Here is a 25624-nt window from a genome sequence, read left to right as displayed (position 1 = left end):
ACTTCTCCTGGGCCCCATCCCACCTTGCATGGAGACCTTCTCAGCACAGCAAGGGTGGGTAGAAACTTGGCCTTGGGCATCCCTGCGCTCATGAGAGACAGGTGGACATCAGCTCAAGGTGTGCATCCAGGTGGTCCAGTCCAAATCACGTTAATCCCCTACTCCTGCCTATAAATCCAAAGGGCTGTAATTTGATTTACAAAATTCATGTCTAAAATGAATTAACCTAAACGAATTCAGGCCTCTCTGATTCTGAGGACTCATCTACCCAGAGACACTGGGAGAAATCAATCTGAGTTAAGGTCCGCAGTAGATTAGACAAACTGCATTAAAACCCTGCGAGGACATTCTTATTTAGAATTAAAGTGGCTTAATTTGATTTAGGTAAATTAACTTCCAAAGTCTGTAACAATTGCCCAGGTGGTAAATTAAAATGCACTTAGTTATGCATAGAGGGCTGGAGCGGCTCACTAGCAGCGCTGCGGCAGCGTGCGGGGAGGTAAGCTGGTGCGGCTCGTCGTCCAAGAAAAGGTCATTTCCCAGGTCCTCCAGGCAGCCAAGGTGTGAGATAAAATTCTGGATAATTCGGGAGCCTTGCCAGCCGGCAGTTTGAGCCCTGGCAAGCCGCAGTGCCCTCGGAGGGCTCCGCAGTTGTCTCTGCACGGCCCACAGCTCAAGGGCCTTCACCAAAACAAGATGTCCCCAAACGACCCACAGAGAGGAGGCAGAGCAAATGCATCAAACACCCCGGGAAATCAAAGAGTGGTGCCCCACCGAGCACGCAGCTGTGCTCCCCACTGCTGGACAGGAGCATCCTCCCCCCACCAGGAACAGCAGCCCATCTCCACAGGTCTTTTCTGTCCTCCTCCTCCTCCTCTCCTCTGCTCAGGGAAGTTCCTGCAGCAGCCCCTCCTTCCCCAGAGGAGACCTCACGGCTGGGGTGCCATCCTCAGGGTGGGCAGGGTGCAGCTGCCCCCCCAGAAGGCCACAGGTTGAACTCTGGCTCCTTCATGCCATAGGGAAGACAGTGCCAGCAGCCCTCCTGATGGTTCAGCCATGCTTTCCTGAGGCTTAGGGCATCCATCTCTTGGCACCCTGCATGTGATCCTGAGCTGGTCAAGGTGGCTAATGCCAACCTTGGAAAAACTCCATGGCTTCTCAAACACAGCCCCTGGCCAAGACTGCAAAGTGAGGAAGCCCTCAATACATGGTAAAGATGTTCTCCAGTGTCCTTCATCCCACAAGGTACAAACATGCAAGATTATCATCAGTTGAGCATAAGCCATGTGATCCCTCTCCTTTCCTTCATGTCCCAATTTCTAATTTCTGGACTAATTTCTCCCAGCCCCTGGGCACCACAAACACCACTCAAGTTCAAATATGGCTTTCAAAGATGGACAAGTCCCCAAATGAAACCACAGAGCAAAGCGGGGTATGGGGTATGGGGTGAGAAAATGAAATGGGAAAACTCACACACAGACAGATGCACAAAGAAACCCCTTAATAACTAACATGACTGCCTGCCGCAAACAGAGGAGCAGGCAGAGGGACACTGGTGACCACCAGACTTCATCCAAATGGCAGATCTTCCCCGATCCATAGCCCCAGTCTCATTTTAACTCCAACACAGCCCAAGAGTGGGACCTGGACATACCTCTGCATACGAGCCATGGAGAATGGGACAGCAGAGTCCATCGCCTGTTTCTTAGGACGTAGAGGAGTAAGAACTGAGTTTTCCCGGTCACAGGAAGGACCTGCAGCTATTTCGAGATGCTATTTCAGGTAGTGACTGTAAACTGGTGGGGAAAAAAAATACATGGTACCTAGCAAGTCATGACAGTGAATCAGTCAAGAGCTGCTTAATTATTTAAGAAAAAATGCCTCATTTGGGAAAGTAACACTCGATGGATCAGGTACCCTTAATCAGAGGGTTATGCAGCTCCCCAGTGATGGAGAAAACAGAAATATTACTTCCAAGATAGATAAGCAGGCTTTGAAAAACTTTACTATATTCTGTTCTGTCACTTCATGAACTGTAAAGGTGAAAAGCCTTCTGCAAGTGAAACAGAAACCAACGAGGGCAATGGGCCAGGCAACACCAGGGGAGCATCGATGCTCTTCTGCTTCTGCTGTTGTTAAAATGACCCCCCAGAAAACAAGTACCAGGCTGTCAGGTGACCTCCCCATCAACATGGACTAGGCATTTCACAACTCAGCACTCAGGACCTCCTGAACCCTCCCTGGACATCAGGGAGACAACACTGGACATCACCCTGGGCCCTCAGCCAGCTGGCCCCTCTGGCGTGGTAACCATCAGGGCTGGAGGACAGGCAGCCACGTGCCTATCGGAAGCAGCATTGGGCCCCGAAATTGCAAGTCCCCACATGCACAACCTGAAATAAAGTCTCCCTCAGCTCACCACAGAACCTGGTGGTCATCCAGGCTGAGCAGTTGGCTGATGTCCCGTGAACATCCTCCTCCAAAATGAGTTTGCCACCTTGGCTCGGGCCAGACACTGCTTAAATATAATTCATACTTGATCCTGCTGTTTGTATATTGGCTGTGCAAAGAGTGATGATTGGACTGCAACTTAAAAAAATGTCATTATCTCAAGCTTCTAATGCATAATCCTCCCTCCTCTTTGATGTCAGTGTTGGCCTCCTTGTTAGAGCACTGCTAGAGGTGTGGGGTGATGGTCACTGAGCGTTTTCCAAAGAAAAAGCAAACGAGGCACTTAAAATATTCATGAACACTGTGCTGGGTACAGACTGCTGTAAGAAACAGCCTTCATCTTCTCACGGCAAGGAGGAGGATGCCTTATGTCAACTGCTTTTAAATGACACTCTGCTTTCCTGAACCCACATCCATCCAACACTCTCGTGTTCTAACACAGGCACCAAGATGCCCAGTCCCAGTGCAACTGGGACACAGGGATTCATGCCAGTTCCTCAGGGTTTTGTCTAACCGAGCCAAAGCCAAGTTCACTTGAACCATCTGCAGAGGATGTGGGGTCTTGGACTTGCCCTCCAGTACAAGGGTGTGAAGATTGGACACTGGAGGGGACACTGGTCCAGGCTGCCCAGAGCAGCTGTGGGTGCCCCAGCCCTGGCAGTGCCCAAGGCCAGGCTGGATGGGGCTGGGAGCCACCAGGGCTGGGGGAAGGGGGCCCTGCGCGTGGCAGGGGTGGGGCTGGGGGGGCTTTAAGGGTCCTTCCAACCCAAACCGTTCTGGGATTCTGTGACTGAAGGGAGCTGAGAGCATGAGGCAGGGCTGGGTGGGCTCATTCTCCCAGGTGCATCTGCAGTACCACCCAGAGTCTTTCCAGCAGAAGCTGGTGGTGGTGACTCCACCACAGACCAGTCTTCTCTCAGAACTGAGAAAAAGGTATCACAAAAGACCCTGAGTGGCTTCTGGAAAAAAAAGCAAAAATTGAAAGAAGCATTTTAATAGAGATTACTTATGGCATTAGTGAACTGTAGAGTGTGCATCTTGGCTACAAAATGGCAGTTTGATTGGCACAACATGATTTTTTAATTTTATTTCATCCTGCAGAGAGCTTTGAATTTAGTTTGGTTTGGAAAAAAGAATCTGAAATCATGAAATCTTCCACAAAACAGAAAAAAATAAATCTGTTTCCTACCCACTTCTATTATGTAGCCATGAAAGACTGCTTTTGAAGGATCCCAGGCTCACTTGAAAATTTGCCCATAAAATATTCACAGCTAATTTGAAAACAGGCTCTTGCTGAAAGAATAGGGCAGAAATGTGACATCCAAAATGGCCTGCAAGCCACAAGCACTTTGCCGGTAAATATTGAGACCGACCCCATGGTCCTGCGCCGCGGGCACACGGTGTGCAGGCACCGTCCTCCGGAAAGGTCACCCCCTGGAAAAGGGCAGTTCCCACAGCAGGGTACATCGCCAGGGCTGCTCAAGCCACAGCGTGGCCATACTATGAAAATACTATGTTGGTATGAAAGAGTTCTGCACAGTTTGGTGTGTGCTGCTAAAGGAGGGCACAGGGTTTGGTCCCAGAGTTCGAGCCAGTCTCCAAACACAGACCACCAGCCTGCTCTCCATCGGCAACGCTCTGGAACCCAGAACACTTTAGGTTTGAAGGGCCCTTAAAGAGCCCCCAGTCCCACCCCTGCCACGTGCAGGGCCCCCTTCCCCCAGCCCCGGTGGCTCCCAGCCCCGTCCAGCCTGGCCTTGGGCACTGCCAGGGCTGGGGCACCCACAGCTGCTCTGGGCAGCCCGTGCCGGCGCCTCGCCGCCCTCACAGGGAAGGATTTCTCCCTCAGCTCTGATCTCCATCTGCCCTCTCTCAGCGCAAAGCCGTTCCCCCTTGTCCTGGCGCTGCAGGCCCTTGGGAAAAGCCCCTCCCCAGCTTCCTCGCTGGCCCCTTTGGCTGCTGGAAGGTGCTCCAGGGTCTCCAGGAGCCTTCCCTTCTCCGGGCTGAACAGCCCCAGCGCTCCCAGCCCGGCTGCGCAGCAGAGGGGCTCCATAACCCAGAACCACAGCAGGTACAAGGAGTGGAACTGGAGAGAGAAGGGCTGGATTTCCAGGGGGAAATTCATCATGTTGTTAAGAAGAGATGAGCACAAGTAAGACAAATACGAGCCTCTCCAGACCCAAGAGCTAGGTCTTGCTCTAAGACCCATGCCTGCTGCTGTAGCTAAAAAAATATCTGCAAATAATAAGATAACTTATATATACCGTATCTGTGTGCATGTATATGCATAAAAACACACACAAATACATCTATAACACAGAACACCAACAACTAGAAAACAAACACTGAGGAACATGCCAGCGTAGTGAACTTGGGTGGCCAAAAATCCATGCCAGGGAACAAACCCCAGCTCCCTGCAAGGAGTGGTAAAATGTGGGGAGGATTAGGATGCCACCAAGGTGGACACTCATGAGAGGTCTTTGCTTTGGCCTTGGGCCGGTGGAGTACAGGACCAATTCATGCTGCTGAGGCTCAGCTCAGCATCAGACTGCGAGGAATGGCCTCTGGAGAGCCCCATGCTCCAGAGCTGCCAGCGTGGAGCTCAGGATGCTTCTCCCCAACTACATCTGTATTCAGGGCTTGTTCATTTGGTTTTCATTAATATATACATAGATATATGTGGCCTATAAAACATTAAGTCATAATCAAGATAGCCTGCAAGCAGAAAGAGCCGGGGCATCTGAATTTCATTGCATCAACAGATGCGTTCAGTTCCAGATCTGGGATGCTAGGAATTTATTTTCTTTCTCTTGCAGCATCCCCAGCTCAGAAATTCAATTTTCCTCCAGGCTATTCACAGCCAGATGCCGAGACTGATGTTTGTGTGCCCGAGATACTCCAGCTGCTATTGCAAGCTTCAGGCTGACACTCTCCAGCCAACAGCAGTGGGGAAGAGGAGCACAAGATGTTCAGGCCCCACCTCTGGGAGGAGGCAGGCAGCAAGGGGTGGATGCCCAGCCCTACGGCCTGTGGAAAGGAGAGGTGAGAGCTCTTTGGAAAGCCAAGATAGCTGGGCATTCTTTGGAGACCATGTCAAGACTTTCCTCCACCAGCTAGCCCTGGTGCTCTCAGCCTCGGGGCTCTGCCCCAGTTCTGTGGCTTCAGTTGAAGCTTCCTCAAGCTCCACTTAGACCCTTTGGTCTGCGAAACACCCCCAACCTACAGGTGGGTCTTTCTGATGCCTCAGCACCCCTAAAAAAAGACATTTTTAGCAGAGGTCAGCTTCAAGGAAGCATCGCACAACTCCTGGTGTTGCCCTAACGAGCTCCATCCTCACCCCTGTCTCCTTGATCACCTCCACAGCCCTGGGATCCCGGCGAAGGATGAAGCTATGTGCCAGCTGCAGATCCCACCTGGGCTGTCCTTGGTCCCTAATGACATTTTCAGGGTGTTTTGGGGCAAACGCACAGTTCCAGCTTATTCTGCCAAAACATGGAGGTCTCCCTCTGGGTTAACTGACAGTTGAGCTTTCCTGGGTCTGGCCCCAGGAGCAGCAGCTCATTCCCCAACACTCTGCTTCCTCATCAGACACTTGTATTTATTGAAAATCCAGCTGGACACAGCCCTGGACAACCTGCACCAGCTGACCATGCCTGAGCAGGGGTTGGACTAGAGCATCTCCAGAGGTGCCTCCAACCGGACAACACATGGGACAACAGGCCATGCCACCAGACCCAACTAAGGCACTGCAGACTTCATTTTTTGCTGCATTTCCCCACACAGCCACCACATCAGCATGAGTTACGAGTCATGAACTATTACCAGCTCTGCTAGGTGTGGGTGTCCACCAGAAACTGGTCTTGGCTTGGGGGAAGCGCTGCAGGCTGCAGCACTCACAACCAAAGGAGACAACAGGTGCATCAAGGTGTCTTGCCAGGACAGCAGATCCCCAGCCCTCTGGGAGGGACAGATGTCACGTCATTGTCCCTGTACGAGGGAGAGGCAGGGCTGTGTGCTTGGACTGGTCTGCAAAGAGCAGGGACCTGCTCTGACTGCTGCTGGGGAAGCAGAAGGAGAAGATGCAACAGAGAAAATTCCCCACGTCCGCCCCATGAGCACCCTGAGGCTGCCAGAAGGACCAGCTCATGCTTGCAGACCCCCACGGGCCACCACTGTCCCTGTTTCAAAAGGCAGGGCATGAGACGCATCTCTGTCCGAAGGAGCTCAGCAATGAGGTGGCTCCTCTGGAACCTGGTGTGTGGCTGGAGCATCAGCTCAGTGATCTGAAGAAATCCCCCAAGAGGCACAGGGTAAATGTTAATCCTTTGATTTTCCTGGAGCTGAAGGGATTAGCTCTCCAAGTTATTTATTTACCGCTCTCCCATGGCCTTTCTGATACGCTTCGCTTGAGAAACTGTTAATTCTGGTCTCACTGTCCACTTTGCAGATGACCTCGAGCTGAATTACCTCCCCATCCTTAGGGTTCTCCTGCGTCTCATCCTCCTCTTCCAGCCCGGCCCTCGGCGGAGCTCCCCTTGTCCAGGGAAACTGGGGCAAAGCAAACCAGGGCTCCTTCTCTGAGTGTTTCTGCCACAGCAGCATCCCAAAGACACAGGCACAGGATGAGCACAGAGCACTGTGCTGTCCAAGGGGGCTTCAGGTGGCTCCCTGGGACACCTACAATGCCAAAAAAAACCCCACCCATGGTTAAAAACCTGTTCTGGGCCATGAGAAGCACCATTTGGGACTTTTTAAAAATCTAAAAGCAGACTTGGGGCACAACCTTTGAAAGAGAGAAAAGCCCTCACCATCTGGCCATGCAGCCAGGGATTACGTGGAACCCATGGATGCAGTGTTTGGTGTCAGACCCCAACGGCCCCGGCTCTCCCCGTCCTTACCCACACGATCCTCTTTCCCCCAGGCTGGGGAAGAGGGATCAGTCCCCCGGCACCCGCACACCAGCCCATGCCAGGATCCCGGCCCCACGTAGGGACTCCAGTCCTATGCTGGGATCCCTGTCCCATGGATGGACCCCAGTCCCATACCAGGATCCTTGTACCATGCTGGAATTCCTGTCCTGTTGCAGGATCTTTGTACCCTGCCAGGATCCCTGTCCCATGCCAGAATCCTTGTACCACGTCAGGATGCCTGTCCCATGCCAGGATCCCTGTCCCATGCCACAATCCTTGTATCATGCTGGAATCCCTGTACCACGGATGGATCCCAGTCCCATGCTGGGATCCCTGTCCTATGCAGGGTCTCCAGTCCCATTCCAGGACGCTGATCCTACGCCAGGATCCCTGCCCCATGCTGGGACCCACATCTCATGATGGGGTCCCTGCCCTGTGCCAGGACAAGCGATGTTGTGCTGCGAGGCCCCACAGCAGGGGGAAATGAGCCTGATCTTGCTAGGTACAAGCCCAGCCCATGGTGCCCTGCAAGGACGGCTCTGCTCCGGGTGACACAGCCACTGCCCGCAGGGAAGGGGATGTCCACACCGTTTTGGAGACAGGTCACTATTTACAGGCATGCTCCCCATGGGGACCAACGCAGCAGGGTGTCCTGCGGAGCTGGGAAATAGAAAAAGTTTACAGCAAATGATATATATATATATATATATATCAGAAAAAGGGAGATAAATCTGTCTCCTCAGCAGGAAATACAGCCTCAGGGCAGGTATTTTCCAGGCAGAAGAGACAGTGGCTGGTCAGTGCCTCCAAGTGCAGCACAGCTGCAGGGATGCTCCCAAAAATCACGAGGATGGAAGGGTCCAGCAGCTGGTCCCAGCTCCCACGCACTGGTTTGTGGTCTGCAGACCCCATCACCTGGCTGGGAATGGACCTCTCCCCCTTCCCAGCTGCGCCCCCAAGCCCAGGAGTCTGGGGCTGATCCCAGTTTAATTTCATGCTGGAATAAAGCAGAATTAAAAGGGGAAAGTCAGGACGTTTCATTTTGGCTTGTCCTCAAAGAAAACGTTTTGATTTTTCATTTCCAAATGACATTTTCACAGAGAGCTGAAGGAGTGAAAATTATACTTTTGAGCACTTTTCCTTGCATGAGACAAGCAAGTTTTCTTTAAGTTTTTTTAGGGGGGTGGGGGGGTGGGAACACTACTGCAAACCGGCTCAAAAGCTGCCAGCCAGTGCAGGGCAGACAGCTCTGCCTGGGGACTGGCAAGAAGGGTGCTTTACAAGATGGAATGACTTTAAACTAGAAGAGGGCAGATGGAGATCAGAGCTGAGGGAGAAATCCTTCCCTGTGAGGGCGGCGAGGCGCCGGCACGGGCTGCCCAGAGCAGCTGTGGGTGCCCCAGCCCTGGCAGTGCCCAAGGCCAGGCTGGACGGGGCTGGGAGCCACCGGGGCTGGGGGAAGGGGGCCCTGCGCGTGGCAGGGGTGGGACTGGGCGGTCTTTAAGGGCCCTTCCAACCCAAACCGTTCTGGGATTCTACAGCTCCATGACTCTGCAGCCAGCTGGAGCACGGGATTGCTCTGGGAAGAGCTGTGCTTGCAACCAGAGACAGTTTAAAGGGAATTTATGTGCCTTTAAAGTCAACAAGGGGAAACTCATGCTTCCCACCCCCACGTGTTGCAAAGCAGAGGCCACGGCAGGGAAAGGCATCCCAAGGAGTGCACAGCATCCTGCGCATCCCGGCCAGAGCAGCTGCTGGGATGCAGAGCCAGGCGCTGTGCAGGGTCCAGCTGCTGGGATCTGTGCACGGAGGTTTGCTGACATCTACAGGGCGTTTCACGGAGACAAGGCCATGGCGTCAGGAGGGCTCCACAGTTTCTTTTCCAATGAAGAAATGCACACGAAGGTATGCAACAGCTGAGGTCATTAATAACTCATCACAAATACACCTGCATGGTGGAGCCACCTCTTAACACTCACCTCGATCACTGGCAGCTCTGCTTTGGTCACTGTCACGAGTCAGGGGGTCCTTTTCATTTTTAAGCATCCTTGAGGCATCACCACATGCTCTGCCTGGTGCCAGGGATGTCCCCGTACAGCAGATCCACCCGCATTTTCCACGATGGACCCTCGGGGCAGCGTTACCCAATGGCCAAGAGCGCTCAGCTGTCCCTGTGGCACAGGGTGCTGGGTGGCACTGGTGGCACCTTCACACTGGTGCCTGATCTTGGTTTCCTGGCCCAGAAACAGCCTGACCTAGGATCAAGGGTGAGGGGCACTAAGCTGCCTCCAGCGCAGGGCAGAACAATAAAACCAGCCCCAAAACGACCCCCAGGGAGATGGCCGGGCTTTCACCCCAGGGGCTTTTCCACTAGAAATCCCAGAGGGAGTCCACAACCACACACCAACACTGGAGCCTGGTGCTGGATACTGACTGCCCCAGTGGGTTTGGGCCTCCCCTCGCTCCATGGGGTGCCCCTCCTTGGTGGCCCCTCCGAGGCTGACAAGCACCAGCCCAAGTGGAGGATGGAACCGGGATGGCTGCAAACACCAGGAACAGGCAAGCCAAGGGAGAGGGGAGGCAGCTGGGGATGGAGGGCTTTAAGCAGCCATTTGCACATGAAAGCTGGAGGAATGAGAGGGCATTTCACCAGATGTTTGCCCTTAGTCCATCATCTGGAAGCAGGAAAGGGGCTCTTGCAGGTGGAAAGCCCATCAGATGTCCTCACCACATGCAACCAGTAGCAGCAGATCCTGCCACAGGGACAAGCGTTGATTAGTCTGTATTTAGGATGGCTGGGACTGATCTTGTCCTGCATGGGGAGCCAGTCTAACTGGTGACAATCTGAGATGGCAGCTCCAGCCACCAAGGCTCCAGCAGGCATGAGGGCAGAAATGCCACCTGCCTCGAAGGCAGGCTGCTGGCTCTCCTCGCCCCAGCAGCTCTTTTCAACAAGCTTTTAAAAGCAGCAGGATGTGTGCATTAACAGGAATAGCTCTTTTTATCACAGGCAAACTCTTCCGTAAATATCGTTGTCAAAGCTGTATACACCATATGTTTTACCTCAGGACAAAACCACTTCTGAATCAAACACAGAGGATTCAGGAGCCCACATGAGGAGGCCTGGCTAAGGCACCCATCCTGCAAGATCTCCAGGAGCCACAGCAAAGCTTTCCAGGGAAGACGCAAGGTCAGCTCTACAGCATCCCACCTGCTCACTCCTTGCAGCAGCACGGCGCAGGCATCACCCCAGGTTGCCCCATCCACGGCACAGCTCCCGCCCAGGAGTTGTGCTGGACCTGCTGTAGCTACAGCTTGGCCACCTCAAACTTACATGCACTGAAACACCCGCTGCTCCCCGTCCCGGGGAAGTGAAGGGGACAGGGACCAGCAAACTGGTCTGAAGTCCTCACAGACACGAGAGAGATGAAGTGAGCTGCCTCCTCCCAGTCCTCTGCAGAACAAGTGACAACTCTTCTGCTGCAGGACTCTTTTATTATGAAAAGATCTGTTAACAACAAACTTCGTCGATTATAAAACATGAGTGTTACATGCTGCACAGCCTGGAGGGTTGGGAAACTTCAGGGAACAAAACAAACCCCACATGAACCTCCACTGGAAGTGGAGCAGCTCGGACAGGTCCTGAGCCACACAGCCCCTTGCCGCAGTTATTCTGCACGTGCTGGATCTGACCATGGGTGCTCACAAATACTCACAGCCAGCTCTCCGGAGTGAGAGACCTCACTGCTCCCCACACAGCAGTTACACCAGCTGTTCTGCAGAAAGAAGCAGCTTCACAAAGGCATCTCCGTGCCAGAACAAGAGCATCGGTGGCCTGTTGAATGGCTATACCTCCCTAAGGGATGCTGTTGGCTCCGTGGGCATCTTCTTGCAAGTGGAGAGTGAGCCTGAATTTACCTTCTCTGGCACCAGCCCTTTTGCGCACATCTTCCTTGCTCTGAGTCCTGGCAGCCTAGGTTGAAGCTAACGTGGGCGTCTGTCCTGTTTCCATCGTCCCCCGTGGTCCCAAAAAGCTGTCTGCGAAGTGTTCCTCAACGGCCAGTCATAGTCCAAGAAAGGACAGCCAGGCTCCTTGGATGTGCCCCTCTCCTTCAGGCATGGTAGTATTTGTGGGCTTCTGGCAAAACACTGGTGAGCAGCACATCCCAACAAGGTGCCTCGACCCCAGAGCAATGGGATCGGCGCTGCTGGCAGAGGCAGATCTGCAGAGCCCGCGCCCGAGGCTGCCAGATGGACCTCCTCAGTCGGAGTCGCTTCCCTCCTGCTTTGCTGACCCGACAGCGGACGCCAGATCCTCCTCCTGCCCTTTCAACCGCTCTCCTGCAAGCAAGACGCAGCAGTGGCTTAGTGGTAAACCAGCAGTACTGGGGAGCCTACCCGGCGAAGAACCTGAACTGCAGCCCCCAAGCCCCCAGATCATCATTCCCCACTGCACAAGCCAAGCGTGCGTGTGGCCTCGGGGAAGCTACTTGGGACCAACAGGTTCACAGATCCTTCTGGGGTCTGCCAGTCCCTCCCTGGCCCAACAGCAAGGCATGGAGCTCCCAGCCAGGATGTGTAATCCATCTGGAACAAGTGGTGGCCCCATAAGCCATCCCTGCGGCACCAGAACTCACGTATCAATTCAGCAATGGCTCTCTGCGTCCTCTTCTCCAGCTTCTCCAGTTTCTTGGCTACATCTCGTTTCAAATCCCTGGAGGAGAGCAACAGTGTCAGAACAAATCCTCACCCCAGGCAGGTGGGAACACAGGGGCCTCGTTACGCCTTTCCCAGTGGAAGGGAAAGTCCTTCTCTCTCCTGTGAGCACCACAGAGCACTGTCTGTGTCTGTTACCAGGGCAGCTTATGGGCAAACCAACCTAATCCCCAGACCATCCCTCATCACTGAGGCCACCACAGTGACAAGCACCCCAAAAGGATCAGTGGGCTCAGTGTAAGCAGGAAAAGAGAAGACAGACCCTTGGCTTCCTTAACAGCAGGGCTGGGTTTCCCATTTCTAGCATTTTTAACTCAACCTGGACAACCTCGAGATGATGGTAACCCACCACTGATGCCACCACCCCTTTCCCAGGAGCTTGCTGCAGGCACTCACCAGTCTGGCTTCCTTGGGGCCAGGTTTGCCAGATCCTAGGGAGGAAGAGGAGACACCCAGTGAGAGCTGCAGGCAAGGTTCCAGCCTGGGCACCAACAGATGCAGCCGGCACAGCGTGGCTCTGAATATACCTACCACCTCGTCGATGATGGGCTCCGGCTTGGCAGCCTCCAGCTGGTCCTTCACCTTGTCTTCCACTAGATGGGGGAATAGGATTAGCATCAGCGCAGGGCGCAGCGGCAGGACACCCAGGGGACAAGGCACAGGGAAACCCACCAGAGCTCTGGGCTCGGTTCACAAAAGCTTTTATAAAAGCACATTTGAACGTCTTTGCCTTAAGAGCACAGTACATACAAGCAGGTACACAAGTCCCACCACCACTCAAACCCTTTCAGTTTCACCACTCAAACCCTAAAAATCATCTGAAAACGATGCAAACCAAACATCCTTTAAACGCCACAAACAGCAGCAAGAAGTCTGCTGGGTTCCAGTCTTCTTTTCAGGGTATCAGCTGCTCCGCAGGTGTTTAAACTGGAATTTGACTCACTGTGACTCATTTACAAGGCCACCACCTGAGACACCTCGGAGGAATCAAGCTCCAGCTCAGACTTTACGTAAAAGTCTGCAGATACTGGGGATAACGGCAAAGCGAGTGTGGAAAACAGCCCTCCATCCTTCAACCTGGGCATCTGTGCAAGGAGGGAGTGCAAACACCCAGGAGCACATCCCTGAGGGGTGAATCCTGCTCCAGCAAACAATTGTGCCCATTAACATGAATCCACACCAAGTCCCAGCTCCTCTGTCCCCCTCCCTCCCCAGTCCTGGCACAAAATGCCCGAGGACAGACAAGTTGGTTACTCCAGACATGGGAACCCCAGCTGACGGGCACTGCAGCCCCAAAGAAGGGCTTGAGTTTTACTGAAAACAGTCAAAATTGCTGTTCCCAATTCCAAACCACACACCAGGCAAGAGTCAGGGGAAGTTTTAAACTTTTACAAAAGGATAAAGAAGGCGCAATGTCAGCATTCCTACCTACCAGATCTCTGCCGTGCTCCCAAAGGCAGTCCTTTTATTCAGGGCATTTTTAGAGAGACCTATTCCAGGAGGACTCAATATTTCAAGATCAAGGGAACTTCTACCCTTTGTCTCCCTCTCAAGAGATGCACGGAGGTTCAGTGCTAGGAAATAGCAGACTGAACGCCCTGGACTCATGACTAATATTTGTTTAAAGGCAATTCAAACAAAAAACAATCTGAATCCTCCAGCAAGAGCTCAGATCCTCTGAGCATCAGCCCTCTGGTTTGGGGCTGGACTCCGTGTGCTCAGACACACACCCCACTTGTGCAACACAGGGCGTGCAATCCCCGCAGGCAAGAGGATGATGAAGCAACGGGGGCCACAAGCATCACCCAGCAGCAGCGGGAGCTCCCACCACAGCTGCTCAGACAGGCCAGCACCCTCCAGGGCTGCAGACACTCATCTCCCAGGTCCTAAACACCTCACACCAGCAAGCTGCTACCAGAAGGCATCCCAGTGGATTTCCACCCTGGGCTGGAGCAAGCAGGGCCACAGAAGTCTCCAAGCCACCAGATTTTCAGAAAGGAAAGGTATAACCCACCCACTTCGCAGCACGCTGGCTGGATGCAATGTCCCGCACCATTTTATTTGTCTTCACAACCACAAGTGCTGCCTCATTCTCTCTGGGAACATCACTCGGGAGGGAAGCTTGCCAGCAGAAGGGGATAGGATGTCCTGTTAGAGTGAGGCTCATTACAGCAGCCAGTGAATCCCTGCAAAGGGCTTGGCATGATCTCCTTGTCTGCAAGCCTCCAGAACAGAGCAAAGCAGCAGGGGCTGCACCACAGGCACCAGCACCACCATTGGCAATGCTTCTGCTCTCATGCTCCCTCGTTTCACCTCCCACACTCCTGCTTGCACGCACCTGAGGCTGGTTTGGCCTGGGGCACCTTCCTCTTCTTCAGCTCCTCATCTTCAGGCTCATAGTTTCGCAGTTTGAGCTCCCTGGGGAAGAAAGGGAAGAACACAGAGCAGTGAGAGACGTCCGTCCTGCCCTGGACCATGTGCTCTCACTAGCAAGGGGCAAGTCTGCGTCAGCAGCCGCTGGCAGCGGCCAGGGGCCAGCAGCAACCCACACAAAGCCGCAAAGGCAGGGTCAGCCGGGAGCTCAGCAGATAAAGGCAATGCCTGGGCAAGGCAAGCAGAGGCAGCTGGTAATGGACCAAGCTGTCCTGCAAAACTCTGACCTTCAGCCCAGCTCCCTTATAGGTCTCAACCCAGGGATAGACTCAGGACGGAAACACCAGAGAAGATCCACAACCAGGGAAAAAAAACGATCCCATGGAAAGGACAGGGACTATTTAGAGTACAAGGTGGTTACCCAGTTACTAGAAATGCTTCTGGAAGTGCTACAAACAGGGGTGCAGGTCAGCCAAGCAGTGCAAATAAGGGGAGCAAATTCAGGTTCCTGAGCAAGCAGGCAATGCAACTGGCAGTGACAGGGACGATGATATCCCAACGGCATCCAGAAGTCCACCCATCCTTCCACCTCCCTCCAGGAGAGCTCAAGAGTCAGCAGACAGCCCTCTCCCCCATGCACACACCTCCCTGATATTTGGATGCTAATTCTCTCCTTCTTCAAGGCTGTTCTTTTTGCACCTCTCCCAAACAATTTGGGCCTCAAACTTAGGGCCATTACACAACCTCAGTCACGTGCACCCCCAAGCTGACTGCTCACTGAGGGCAAACCCTGCCCACTTCAAGCAGAGGCATTTCCAAAACCAGAGCCCTGAAAATCAAGCTGGCAGGACCCCATCCCACCTCCAGCTGCTTACGCACACCTACAATGCGCTCTGCAGGCTGCTGGATCTATATAACAGTACACTAGCCCACAGGGCAAATTAAGTAGATTAAACTCATTTAACACTGTCGATGGGTTTAATTAGCTTAAATAGAAACTGAGACACTTTGCTGCCCAGCAATGCTGCTGCTCCAGCTGTCAGCAAAGCCCTCGGCAGTGGTAAGGACGCAAAGGAGGACACAGAGAGCCCTGACACGAATGCAGGGGAGGACACTTGTATCAGGCAGGAAAATCATCAGTTCGATATTACCAGTTTTCCTCCCAGCAGACAGCTGATACCGGGGGCCAATTCCCTGCCAGACTTTACTGATGGAGAACTACGTGAGATACAACCCAACCCAAGGGCTTACAGTCAAAGCAAAGAGAGGCAAAATAAAGGGTGTAGAAGCTACAGTCCAAAGAGAGGTGAGAAGAGAAAGGTCAGCAGTCAGATGGCCACATTTATCTGGAAAGCACAAAAAAACCAACCCTGGAGGTCCCTGGAGCACAGCAGGAAGGTCCTACCCTTCCCACACCATCCCATCCCCTCTCTGGCAGCTGAATCCTCTTGCAAAGAGTCCGACCCACACCACAGCTGGTGCCATGGAGGTGGTGGGAGCACTTGGTTGGAGCTCAGCAAGATCAACAGAGAGAAATGCTACCAGCAGACGGGAAACCAGGACCCAGGCAGACTAGGAGACTCGCAAACGTTTCTCATGTAATCAAGCCCAGGTCCCCCAGCCCTTACATCAGTGCAACACCATGAAACAGGAACAACTTTCCCCAGCGCTGGGAGAAAGGATGCTTCACAGAAACACTGGAGAGATTAGCATGTAGCTGCAATACCTCCCCAAGATAAGAGCACCTTCACCCCAAAAAGACAAGCTGCTGTGAGCAGTTTTATGTGTATTTTTACACACGCATGCCCTGAGAGAAGGGATTTATTAAATTAACCTGTACTGATCACCATCAATCCCCAGCCAGAAAGGCAGATCTTTTCAGGAAGGCCGAACTTGGAAGATCAACTTTTTTTTTTTTTTTTTGCAATGGAGATACCATCTTAAGGTACACAGAAATCACCGTTATTCCATGGTTTTATGGACATCTCCACTTAGCAGGATTTTCTTGCTAACCTGGGAGGCCAGGGGAGGATGAGGAGCAGCTAATTCATTCAGGAGGTAACAGGACATCAGGCTGTGATGTCTAACATCTGGCCACAGGCTGGCTCACGCTTGCTGGAGAGAATTTATCTGACAAAGTGGCAGACCCTGCAGAATGCAAACTTTCAATATCTCCCAGGCTTTCTGGTCTCCTTAGCTCACATTTACGATTTACTTGCAGCTGAAAGGGAACCAAACACAGACTCCCTAGGGTCAGATCACCTAAAACAAGAGAGCTATGAGCTAAGCAAGCTGTTTCTTTTGGTCCAGCAAGATGTTAACATTTCAACTCGACAAACAATATTTTAAAGTCATAGTTTTGCACATGCAACAGAAGCACAGCTGCTCAGCCACAGCCAAACCAGCACAGAGCCGAGAGATCATCTTTTTGCAGCAGAAGCTCCCAGATCCCACATTTCAAAGGGAACACACCCCAGAGGTCTGGTTCCTGCTACAACGGTGTCCAGCCCTTCAGTAAATTGCTGCAGGACTTCAGCACCACTTGGGGAACACACAAGGAAGAGGAACTGGAGTTTAAACCTGCTCCCTGACGCTCTTCCCACCCAGAAAGCCCATCTCAGCTTGCAAAGAAAAGCCTTGCAGCCCAGCACTGCTTGCTGGAGGTTTCTCCACAAGATTAAAAAAATAAAACCACAAGGCACAACTTGGCAGGTTCTGCCACAGATGGGACAAGCAGCGGCGCGGGTCTGGCAGAAGGGGAAGCAGCCAGTGTGCTGGGGTGAAGAGAAAGGCTGTGGGGCTGCGCCTGGTGCCAGTGCTTTCAGATCCTTATTAAACCCATGCACAATCGAAAGCACCAGGAGAAAACAAACAAGAATTGATCCCTTTAATTAACTGTGCAAGGTGAGAGCAGCTCTCACACCTGCCTCCGTGCTCAGTGTTCCCTGCAGCCACATCCTCGGGGGGCTTGGGGATTTCAGCATGTACCAGCCCCAGCAATGCCAGCCTCACCAGGAGCCAAAGACTTGTCTCCTCCTACTTCTATGCATGAGTACATCTGTGAAGGCAGAGGGATGAGGAACAGGGCGGTGCTACCTCAAGTAACTTAAAAGCAGGCACAGGTGAAAAATTATATCTATATTTAGAAGAAGTCGCTGGTCTTCCACAGAAACGGGTTAAATAAAGTTCAGATGCAAGCGGTTCCTCTAAGTGCTGCATTCCAGAAAGACAGCCCAGTGCACAAGTGACAAATTATCCAAGTCGCCACGAAAACAAAAAAAAGAAAAAAAAAATAAACCCAGAGCTAACGACAGGCTCTCCGGCAGAATCGGATGTAGAAGTCAGGTTAGGGAGTGCAGGTCCCGGGGGCAGAGGGCACGTTACAGGGATGCACCGGCACTAACGTGAGTGCTCGTTGGAAAGGACTGAGCACCCAGACAAGAGCATGGTTTGAACCACTTGGCTTCAAGATGGGATCAAGCTTGTAGGTTTTATCAGCACCTCCTAAGTGATGGATGTGCCCAGCCCAGAAGACCCTTGAGCACCTTGTGCAGTGTTTCCCAGTCTGTATCAGCCTGACCAAGCCAGGCCTTATAGGGACGGAGGTGGTTACAGCCTTACAGCTGGCAGTGGGTGCGGGAAGCTCCTAGGATCGCACGAGGATTTGGGTAGCTGCTGCAGTTACCAAGGAAGGTGATGGATACAGCCTCCCAGCATGTCCTAAAAGCCCATCAGAGGTGGCACATTCCCTGTTTTGGGTCCGGGATGCCTCAAAATCCACTTCCCACTCAGGCCCAGAGCTCCTCACTGAGGAAGGAGGAGAGACATCAGCTTTTCTTTGAAGCAGGTGGGTTGGAAATGGCATGGCATGCAGGGTATGTGCAGAATGCAAAGAGCTGTCTCGATGCAAAACACAGGACACTCAAAGCTGCCTGGAGGCTGTTTTTTGCCTTACTCCTCCAGCCCCAAGGGCTTTATGAGGTAAACATTTCACTCAATTGATCAACGGGTCTTTCCAAGCCTTCTGGCGAACCACCCGAATGCTGATGTCCTTACATCACAGCAGCACAGGGAATGGGTTTGCCAAGAAACTCTGTAACAGCCATTTCTTCAGATGTCACAGCATCCTCGCTCCCGTAGTTACTGTCACAGAATGGTCACTTGGAGATGCAGCAACCACACTGCTTCAAAAGCACTTTCCTATTCTTACCTCTATGAGGACAAAGCTAGGGGGCAAGGAAAGTTGACAAGGACATCTCAGATCAGAGGTGGGTGTCCTCCATGGTTCTTCACCTCTTGGTCTTCACATTGCTCTGCTTAAATGTCTCTTGTGCTCCTCAGCATCAACTCTAGGTATCTGATGAAGCTAGGGAGAGGGGGGAAAGATGCTTCTTCTGCTGCATCATCAAAACAAGGTGGTTTCAAACACCCAGATCTCAGCTGACTATTTTTGAAATGCCACAGTAGAGCCTTTCCATTCTTCAGACACAGTTCAGGAAGTCCAGGGCATTTTCAAGCCTATCTCTGCCATTCCAGGCAATTAATTTTCCGAAGCCCTGAAGAAATACCATCTGTTTTGAAATTTGCTGCCCTTTGACCCTCTCAAGCTGCTCCAGAGCCCCCATTTTCAGACCTTTTCATTTTTATGACAGCTATTCCAACTTGCTCGAAGCCAAAAGTCCTGGGCAACCATTTCCATATTGCCCTTTAAAGAGGAACCAGCACAAGAATGTCAATTTCTCTGGACCTCCAAAATTCACTTACTCCTGGGTGGTCCAGGAAGCCACATTCAAATGTGTAAAGAAATTACTGCTACAGAAGATACGAGGGAGGTCTCAGATCCTTAAAGGAGTGGTGGTTTGGTGGACCCTCCTCTGCTCCATCATGTGCTCCATGAGGGCAAGAAGGTTTGAAGGAGCAGGGACAAGGCAGCCAGACAACCAAGAACAGCAAAGCAGGAGACTTCTGCAGCAAACCAGGAGGTCTGGGGACCAAGCTGGAGGGAGCCCATTCTGGCTCCGGCTGAGCTACCGAAGAACCTGACAGGAGTGGGGATGCTGGGGAACCTGCAGGGCCATGCGGTGAAGGTGTCCCCTGGGGCAGCCCTCAGCTGCTCTTCAGTGGCAGCAAAAACTTCTCCTCGAACTGCCTCTTCCCTTTTCTGTTTCCAGTTGCAAACCGCATAGTAGAAGTACTTTTCAAGCTTTTTCTACAGGTTCCCTAATGTTTTTGCCAGGAAAAATTCACTGTATAGTGAGTGTAACTGACAAGCTTACTCTCTTTCCTGCCATCTGCAGACCCCACAGAAAGAACCAGATTTAGAGCATCTGGGCAGAGATTTCAGGCTCGGACTCTTACAACATCTTTGCTCCCCTCAGTCCCCCTCCCACCGACCCTCTGCACTTCTCTGCAAAGTCATCCAGCACATACAGGGTGCTGCCTGATCACCCATGGGTGCCAAGGGAACTCTACAGCACCTCACCCTTCAGGAGCACTGCAAGACTATACAGCAGCCATCAATCCTAACACAGACTGAATTTCACAACCTCCTTTTTTCTGTGCACTTCACTTTCCTGACCAGCTCATCCCCTTGCAGACAGCTTTGACATCTGAGGGCACCACCTCCTGCTGCAGCCTTCCTGGAGGCTTCCCTACAGCTGGGCTGGCTCAAAAGCAAGGTCTGTGTATCTCCAGGCTGCCTCACTGCCCACACTGAACTTTCCAGCAACGAGGATACACACAGAGACAACCTGTGTCTGCTCTGACTCAGAAACTAACATAACTTTCACATCCCACACGCACACCGCGTTAGTCAAGGCTCTCCTCGCACGCTCTCTTGCAGGAGGACAGGGACATCCCGAACACAGAGGTCCAGAGCTGTTGTTTGGTCAAGAGGACAAAGCTGTTGCCTTCATTCCTGGATTCCTCATCCAAGGCAGAAAAGGAGCAAGCAACAAGCAGAGGCAGAGACCCATCAGCACCCACCCTCCAAGGAAAAGAGCAATCTCTTTTCGCTGGGAGAGGGCTGCTCCTGCTCAAATAACTGAGCGTGTCAGAGCACATCCTCCTGCCTAAGCGCCTGCGAAAGGCACTCAAGGAATGCCAAAAAACCAAACGCCTCTATTAGCACTACGATCCCCCAAAACCTGCCGAGGCAGCTGGTTTCTCAGGACATGCTTCTCGGGGGAGGCACGGGTGGGGAGACACGTACCCCCGGGTGTTGCAGGAGGAGGGCTGCAAGAGAAGCTCTTCAAATGCAGGCAGGTTCCACGAGGTTGTCTGGCCTCCCACACTACTTCACCGGGCAGCTGAGTGCTTTCCAGGCAGACAGGAGCAACTTCAGCATCAGTAAATACAACCGGGACAAAACCCACACTCGCTCTGTGGCGTGGGACCCAGGCTGGTGACACAGCACCAGGAGCTGGCCGATGTGCAACCCTGACTCTGCCTGCATTGCGCAGCCATGCTCCGCACGCTGGCACAAGATCATACTTTGCTCTTACAGGGTTTCTCCGGCTTCTTCAGCTGGTGATGGGGCCAAAACAATCTGCCATCCTTGAGGCTCAAGCCAAAAAAGAAGCCCTGAAGGTACATTGGTAGCACATGGACATCCGCAGGACCTCAACATCTCCCTAGCCAGCCTCAAAACAGTGCCAAGCATGGCTTTGCTGCAGCTCTGCAATTCGATAACCACATGCAGATTCGCTGTCTCAGCTCAGAGCCAGCAGGTCTGTGAGCAAAATGATGCTCTGGGTAAGCTCGGGGTTACGTACAGCCTTGCCCCCACACCACACCAAGAGCTCTCCCACAGGCAGGTCAGATGGAGGTCTAAGCACCCAAAAATCAATACCCAAGGTGCTGTGGTTTGGTTACAGCATGGAGGCCAGCAACAATTGCCAAAAGAGTGGATGGCTGGGAAGATGCTGGGAACTCCTAGCCAAGGGTTGGGTAGGAGGGACCAGGGTTTCACCTTTGGCTGCTCAGCCTTGCACCCTGCTGCTGGGAACAGGCAGAGGGACATCAGCCTGTCCAAGGCAAAGCCAGGATCACCAGGCACCTGCTGAACACATCCAACAGCCTCTGTTAGGAGGGTGCAGCCAGGTTTCGGACCAGCTGAAGCTCCATGGGGCTCTCCCTACGAAAATAGATCCCAGGTACCTCCTCCAGAGACAGGCACAGCTCTAACCAGAGGGAAGGTCCACAACATCCTCACAGCTCTGGAGGGGAGAAGGCAGAGCATCAGAATGGAGACAAGCATCTTCAAGATGGAGCCCAGATCCTGCCAGCTCCTAAATCTCCCCAGCCAGTACCCCACTGGCTATCAGCCAGGTGGATTCAGCCATCAAGACTCCTGTTCTCCCTTCTCCAGCACCAAGCAAAAGGTGCGCCACTGCACAGCCTTGCCCATGCCCAGTTCCTCCCGCCATGGACCAAGCACTTCCCAATGGAGGAGGGGACACGCTCTCAGTGCCGGGAGAGGCGAGCTGGTGATGGAGTCTGACTGCTGGCCCAGTGTCCATCAGGACAAGCCACCAGTGATAACAGGTTCAGCTGTCCCCACAGATGTCGATCAAATAAATACACCATGTGTACCAAGCTCAGCCTACATGCAAACACTGCTGCCTCTCATATTTCATTACAGTTTTTTAATTCTTTTTATATTCTTTTTAAACTCTTCATTAAGCCCTCCATGCTTCAGGATGTACAGAAGCACATCCACATAGCAGTTATCCTTGCTACTGCCCTGGCTGTCCTGCCAAGCTAAAGCCAACACTGAACAGACACGCTGCTGTACTTTTTTGTGCAGAGATTAAAAGAAAAGTGGGTTTGACCTGCCCCATGACATTCTTCCCACAGTGAGGGGAGAGATCGGTTTCCCAACCCCTGCCTCCCCCAGCTCCTCCCAGAAATTCATCTCTGCAACCGGCACAGCACGGAGCTGTAATTTTAAAGGATGACTAAGTGTCGAAACACCAGCAGCTGATTAACAGCAGCCCACTGAAGCTTAATTTCTAGTTAAGTTGAAGATTTTTTTTTCCCTCCCTATCCAAGCCCTACCTTGTATTTTTATTTATACTTTCAAGAGCCCTGAGGAACTCCGCTTGCAGAACTGCAGCCCAGCTTTACATTTCAACTCCTCTCTGCTCCCTGAGAGGCAGCAATGCCAGCCCAAGTCAGCCACGGCTTTACACAGCACTCGATCTGCAGATTCCTGAGCCCCAAACCAAATGCTCTTCCCTGCAGGAATGGGGTGGAAGGGCCAAAGTCCACCCACACCCTGTTCCTTGCGAAGGTGGATTGCAGGCCGAAGGCGGATTGCAGGCTGCACCACAGTAGAAGGTGTTTCCTGGTCAGTGGGCTAAGCAGAACTGCTTAAATAATAACAGCAACGCAAGCTCTTCACAATTACAAATAAAAACTCCCCTGAGAGCTCAAATCAGGGATAGCCTGAGCTGAAATTGCTGCGAGTGTATCAGGGTTTCACGGAGGGCTTGGTCAGCACTTGTTCATGCAGTGTTAGCTTGCAATGTAACAGATAAAAACAAGGAAACAAAAAAAAAAAAAGAAAGAAAAAAGAGGGGGCGGGGAGATTTGAGTCTATCAGAAAAATAAACAGGAAGCTGCCAAAAGGCGTGTCATCACAGAGGCAGCAAGAAAATATTAGTAAAGGCAATGCCTGGCAGTTCTGTCCCTCCTAGAGTATGAAGAACGGTCTTGGGTGCAGGCTGGCACAGCAGGTGCAGCTGCTGGGATGGAGGATGAACCAGCCTGCAACGAAAGCCCTGGGCTGCTGGTCACGTTTCAGGGCAGTCAGTACACCTAAACCCTGCATATAGGCCACAGGATTATTTATTTAACCACTAGATTTCCCCTGCCCACATCATGCTCTTGGTGGTTTTCAGCTTGAGAAGGCAGCACAGCTATTGAGGTGCTTGTTTAGGTGTGACTGGTTTGCAGGGAAAGCAGGTTTCAGTTACCAGGGCCCATCATTTCTGAAATTCAGACTAAACACAAGCAGATTATCTCATCTTACCTTTTGCCACCAGCCAACAGGGCATTAGTGCCCACCAGTTCCCTTTTTCAAAGGGCTGAGAAAGTTCAGCTACACTATTGGGAAATAAAAATCTAAGACGAAATCAAGTTAGTGGCTCACCAGTCCTCCAGATCCTGTTAAAAATGCACATCCAATTCCGGCAACAGAAAAAGGACATTCAAGAAGTAAAACAAGATCTAAGAATCATCTCAGCCAGATTTGTGATTCAAACATTTCCTGCAGACTGGATCTTGCTCTCATTTGCCTTGCAAAGTTACGCCTGGATCCCGACAAAACATGCTGTAGTTAGACAGGCAAAGAGCTACAGAATCCTGTGAGAAAATCCATCTGGAAAGCAAGTTTTTCACCCCAAAACCTGCCACCTCAAAGGCATCACCCCCACAAATTTCAAGAGAAGCTCTGTGCCCACATCTACAGAGAGTTTCATGCACCGGCACAAAGCTGGCTGGAGACAGGGGTTCCTACTCAGCACCTTTGCTCTTTGCATATAACCTCGGTGAATTTTCAAGGGCATCACCCACAGGCAGGGGAAGGCTTTTTGCTGAACCTACCACAAGACGAGAGCTCACAAACAAGCACTCATGGAAAAAGTGATTTAGCAACTTGACAGCAGTGATGCTGAAGACCTGGTAAGAAACCACATCACCTCTGATATGATCCAGGCTGCTCAGTAGTGGTTAAAAAGCAGCAATCCCCAGCCTGAAAGTCAGTCAGAGTAGAAAAAAGATGGGTTTTTTTCAGAGATTTAGTGGACCAATTCATAATTCCCGTCTGGGAGCAGCACTGCACCACTGCTAGCCCAACGATGCCAGGTCATCACATGGTAAAGAAAGCCCAGGCATGACACTCATCAGCAGGCCACCGCATGCTGCATCAGCTCGCCACACAGCGTATCGAGTGGCAAGGCTGGAAAGCAAGAGGTGTTTATTCATTATTCATCATCATTTCCAAGATCTCTAGCTCCTGTTTCAGCTTCAGCCCAAACCTCGTGCCTCTTCCGGCACGAAATCCAGCCAAGGCACCTACAAACAAAGTTCAGCCTTGGTGGTGGTTCTCAAGAAGTGCTCCCAGCCCCAAACCCAGGCAGGCTGTTCTCAAGAAGGGATGCATTTTCTGCTGGGAGTTATTCCCAAGCAGCAGTAAGGATTTTGCTCTACTTTCTCGAACAGAGCACATGTGCTCATCTGCAGTACCTCCGATGCACACCTCCCACAGAGGAGGTTTCTAGCAGAAATGCAAAGAGAAAAGGTCACGTCCCACATCTTCAAATCAAATTTTACCCCCTGTCGTCTCCAAAAGAGACCTGATGGTGTTTTTAGCGGCAGGAAACCAACTGCACAGTCAGCTGGTCCTGCCAGGAGCGACACCCTGCCTCAGTTAGTTGTGTGCTCACATTTTCTGGTGACAAGAGAGAACAGCGGTAGGCCACAGTTAAACAGCCACGTGTACCCTGCAGGCCTCAGTTCATGGGGAAAAAAAACCCAAGAAAATCCACACTTCAAATGACATGCGTGCGGGGGACAGAGATGCAGCAATTCAAGGGAGCCTAAAGCAAGGCAGCCTAAACGCTCCCAGCGCCTCTGACGACACCACCTTCCCCTCGCCACCTCTAGGAACACTGCAAGTCAGCCCCAGGCTTTTCTTCTTTATTCCCCCATCTCAGATCACTTACACCATGAGATCAAATTCACACTAAAAAAAGGAATAAATTGCATGTTAGAAGCCAAGGAAAGATCCTAATTAGCAAACATGTGAGCGGCACCTGAACAATATGTACAAGAGAGACAAGTGGGAATAAATAAATAATTACTTGTGCTTGACAGTCTCTTCTTCATCATCTTCTCTGAGCTGCTTGTTCTCACGTTCACTGCTGTCCTTATTCTGAAAGAAAGAGAAGTTGTTTCTGTCAAGCCTCGGCCTCTCTGGAAATGACAGGGAGCAAACAGCAGCCCAGAAACCCTCCCCGCGGGCACTGGGCAACCAGCAAGGCGCGCTTTGAAATTATTCTTAAATTACGACACCTTTAAATTAAGCCCGTTTTCCTTTTTCTCCCTTTAGTATTCTGCTTGTACAGATAGCATGATAAACAAATGTAAGACCAGGCAAGGAAAATTTAATT

General features: G+C 51.9%; 1 protein-coding gene across 4 annotated transcripts in view; it reads right to left on the bottom strand.

Moving 5' to 3' along the window:
• Positions 1 to 10793: 10793 nt before the first annotated feature.
• The window catches only part of CCDC12 (coiled-coil domain containing 12), a 42042-nt gene continuing 27211 nt past the window's right edge, over positions 10794 to 25624 (bottom strand). For 3 of the 4 annotated variants that reach the window (XM_055708057.1, XM_055708058.1, XM_005442406.4), the window contains 6 exons: positions 25316 to 25386; positions 14416 to 14495; positions 12609 to 12670; positions 12474 to 12508; positions 11999 to 12075; positions 10794 to 11702 (listed from right to left, as the gene is read on the bottom strand). In XM_055708057.1, the coding sequence (XP_055564032.1) occupies positions 11623 to 11702; positions 11999 to 12075; positions 12474 to 12508; positions 12609 to 12670; positions 14416 to 14495; positions 25316 to 25386 (405 nt within the window). In that variant the 3' untranslated portion in view covers positions 10794 to 11622. The remainder of the gene's footprint in view (positions 11703 to 11998; positions 12076 to 12473; positions 12509 to 12608; positions 12671 to 14415; positions 14496 to 25315; positions 25387 to 25624) is intronic. The other variant, XM_055708056.1, reaches the window with a different exon arrangement.

The sequence above is a fragment of the Falco cherrug genome, chromosome 4 (genome assembly GCF_023634085.1).
Source record: "Falco cherrug isolate bFalChe1 chromosome 4, bFalChe1.pri, whole genome shotgun sequence".
In the NCBI taxonomy this organism is placed as follows: domain Eukaryota; kingdom Metazoa; phylum Chordata; class Aves; order Falconiformes; family Falconidae; genus Falco; species Falco cherrug.
This window is presented reverse-complemented; position numbering and strand designations above follow the sequence as displayed.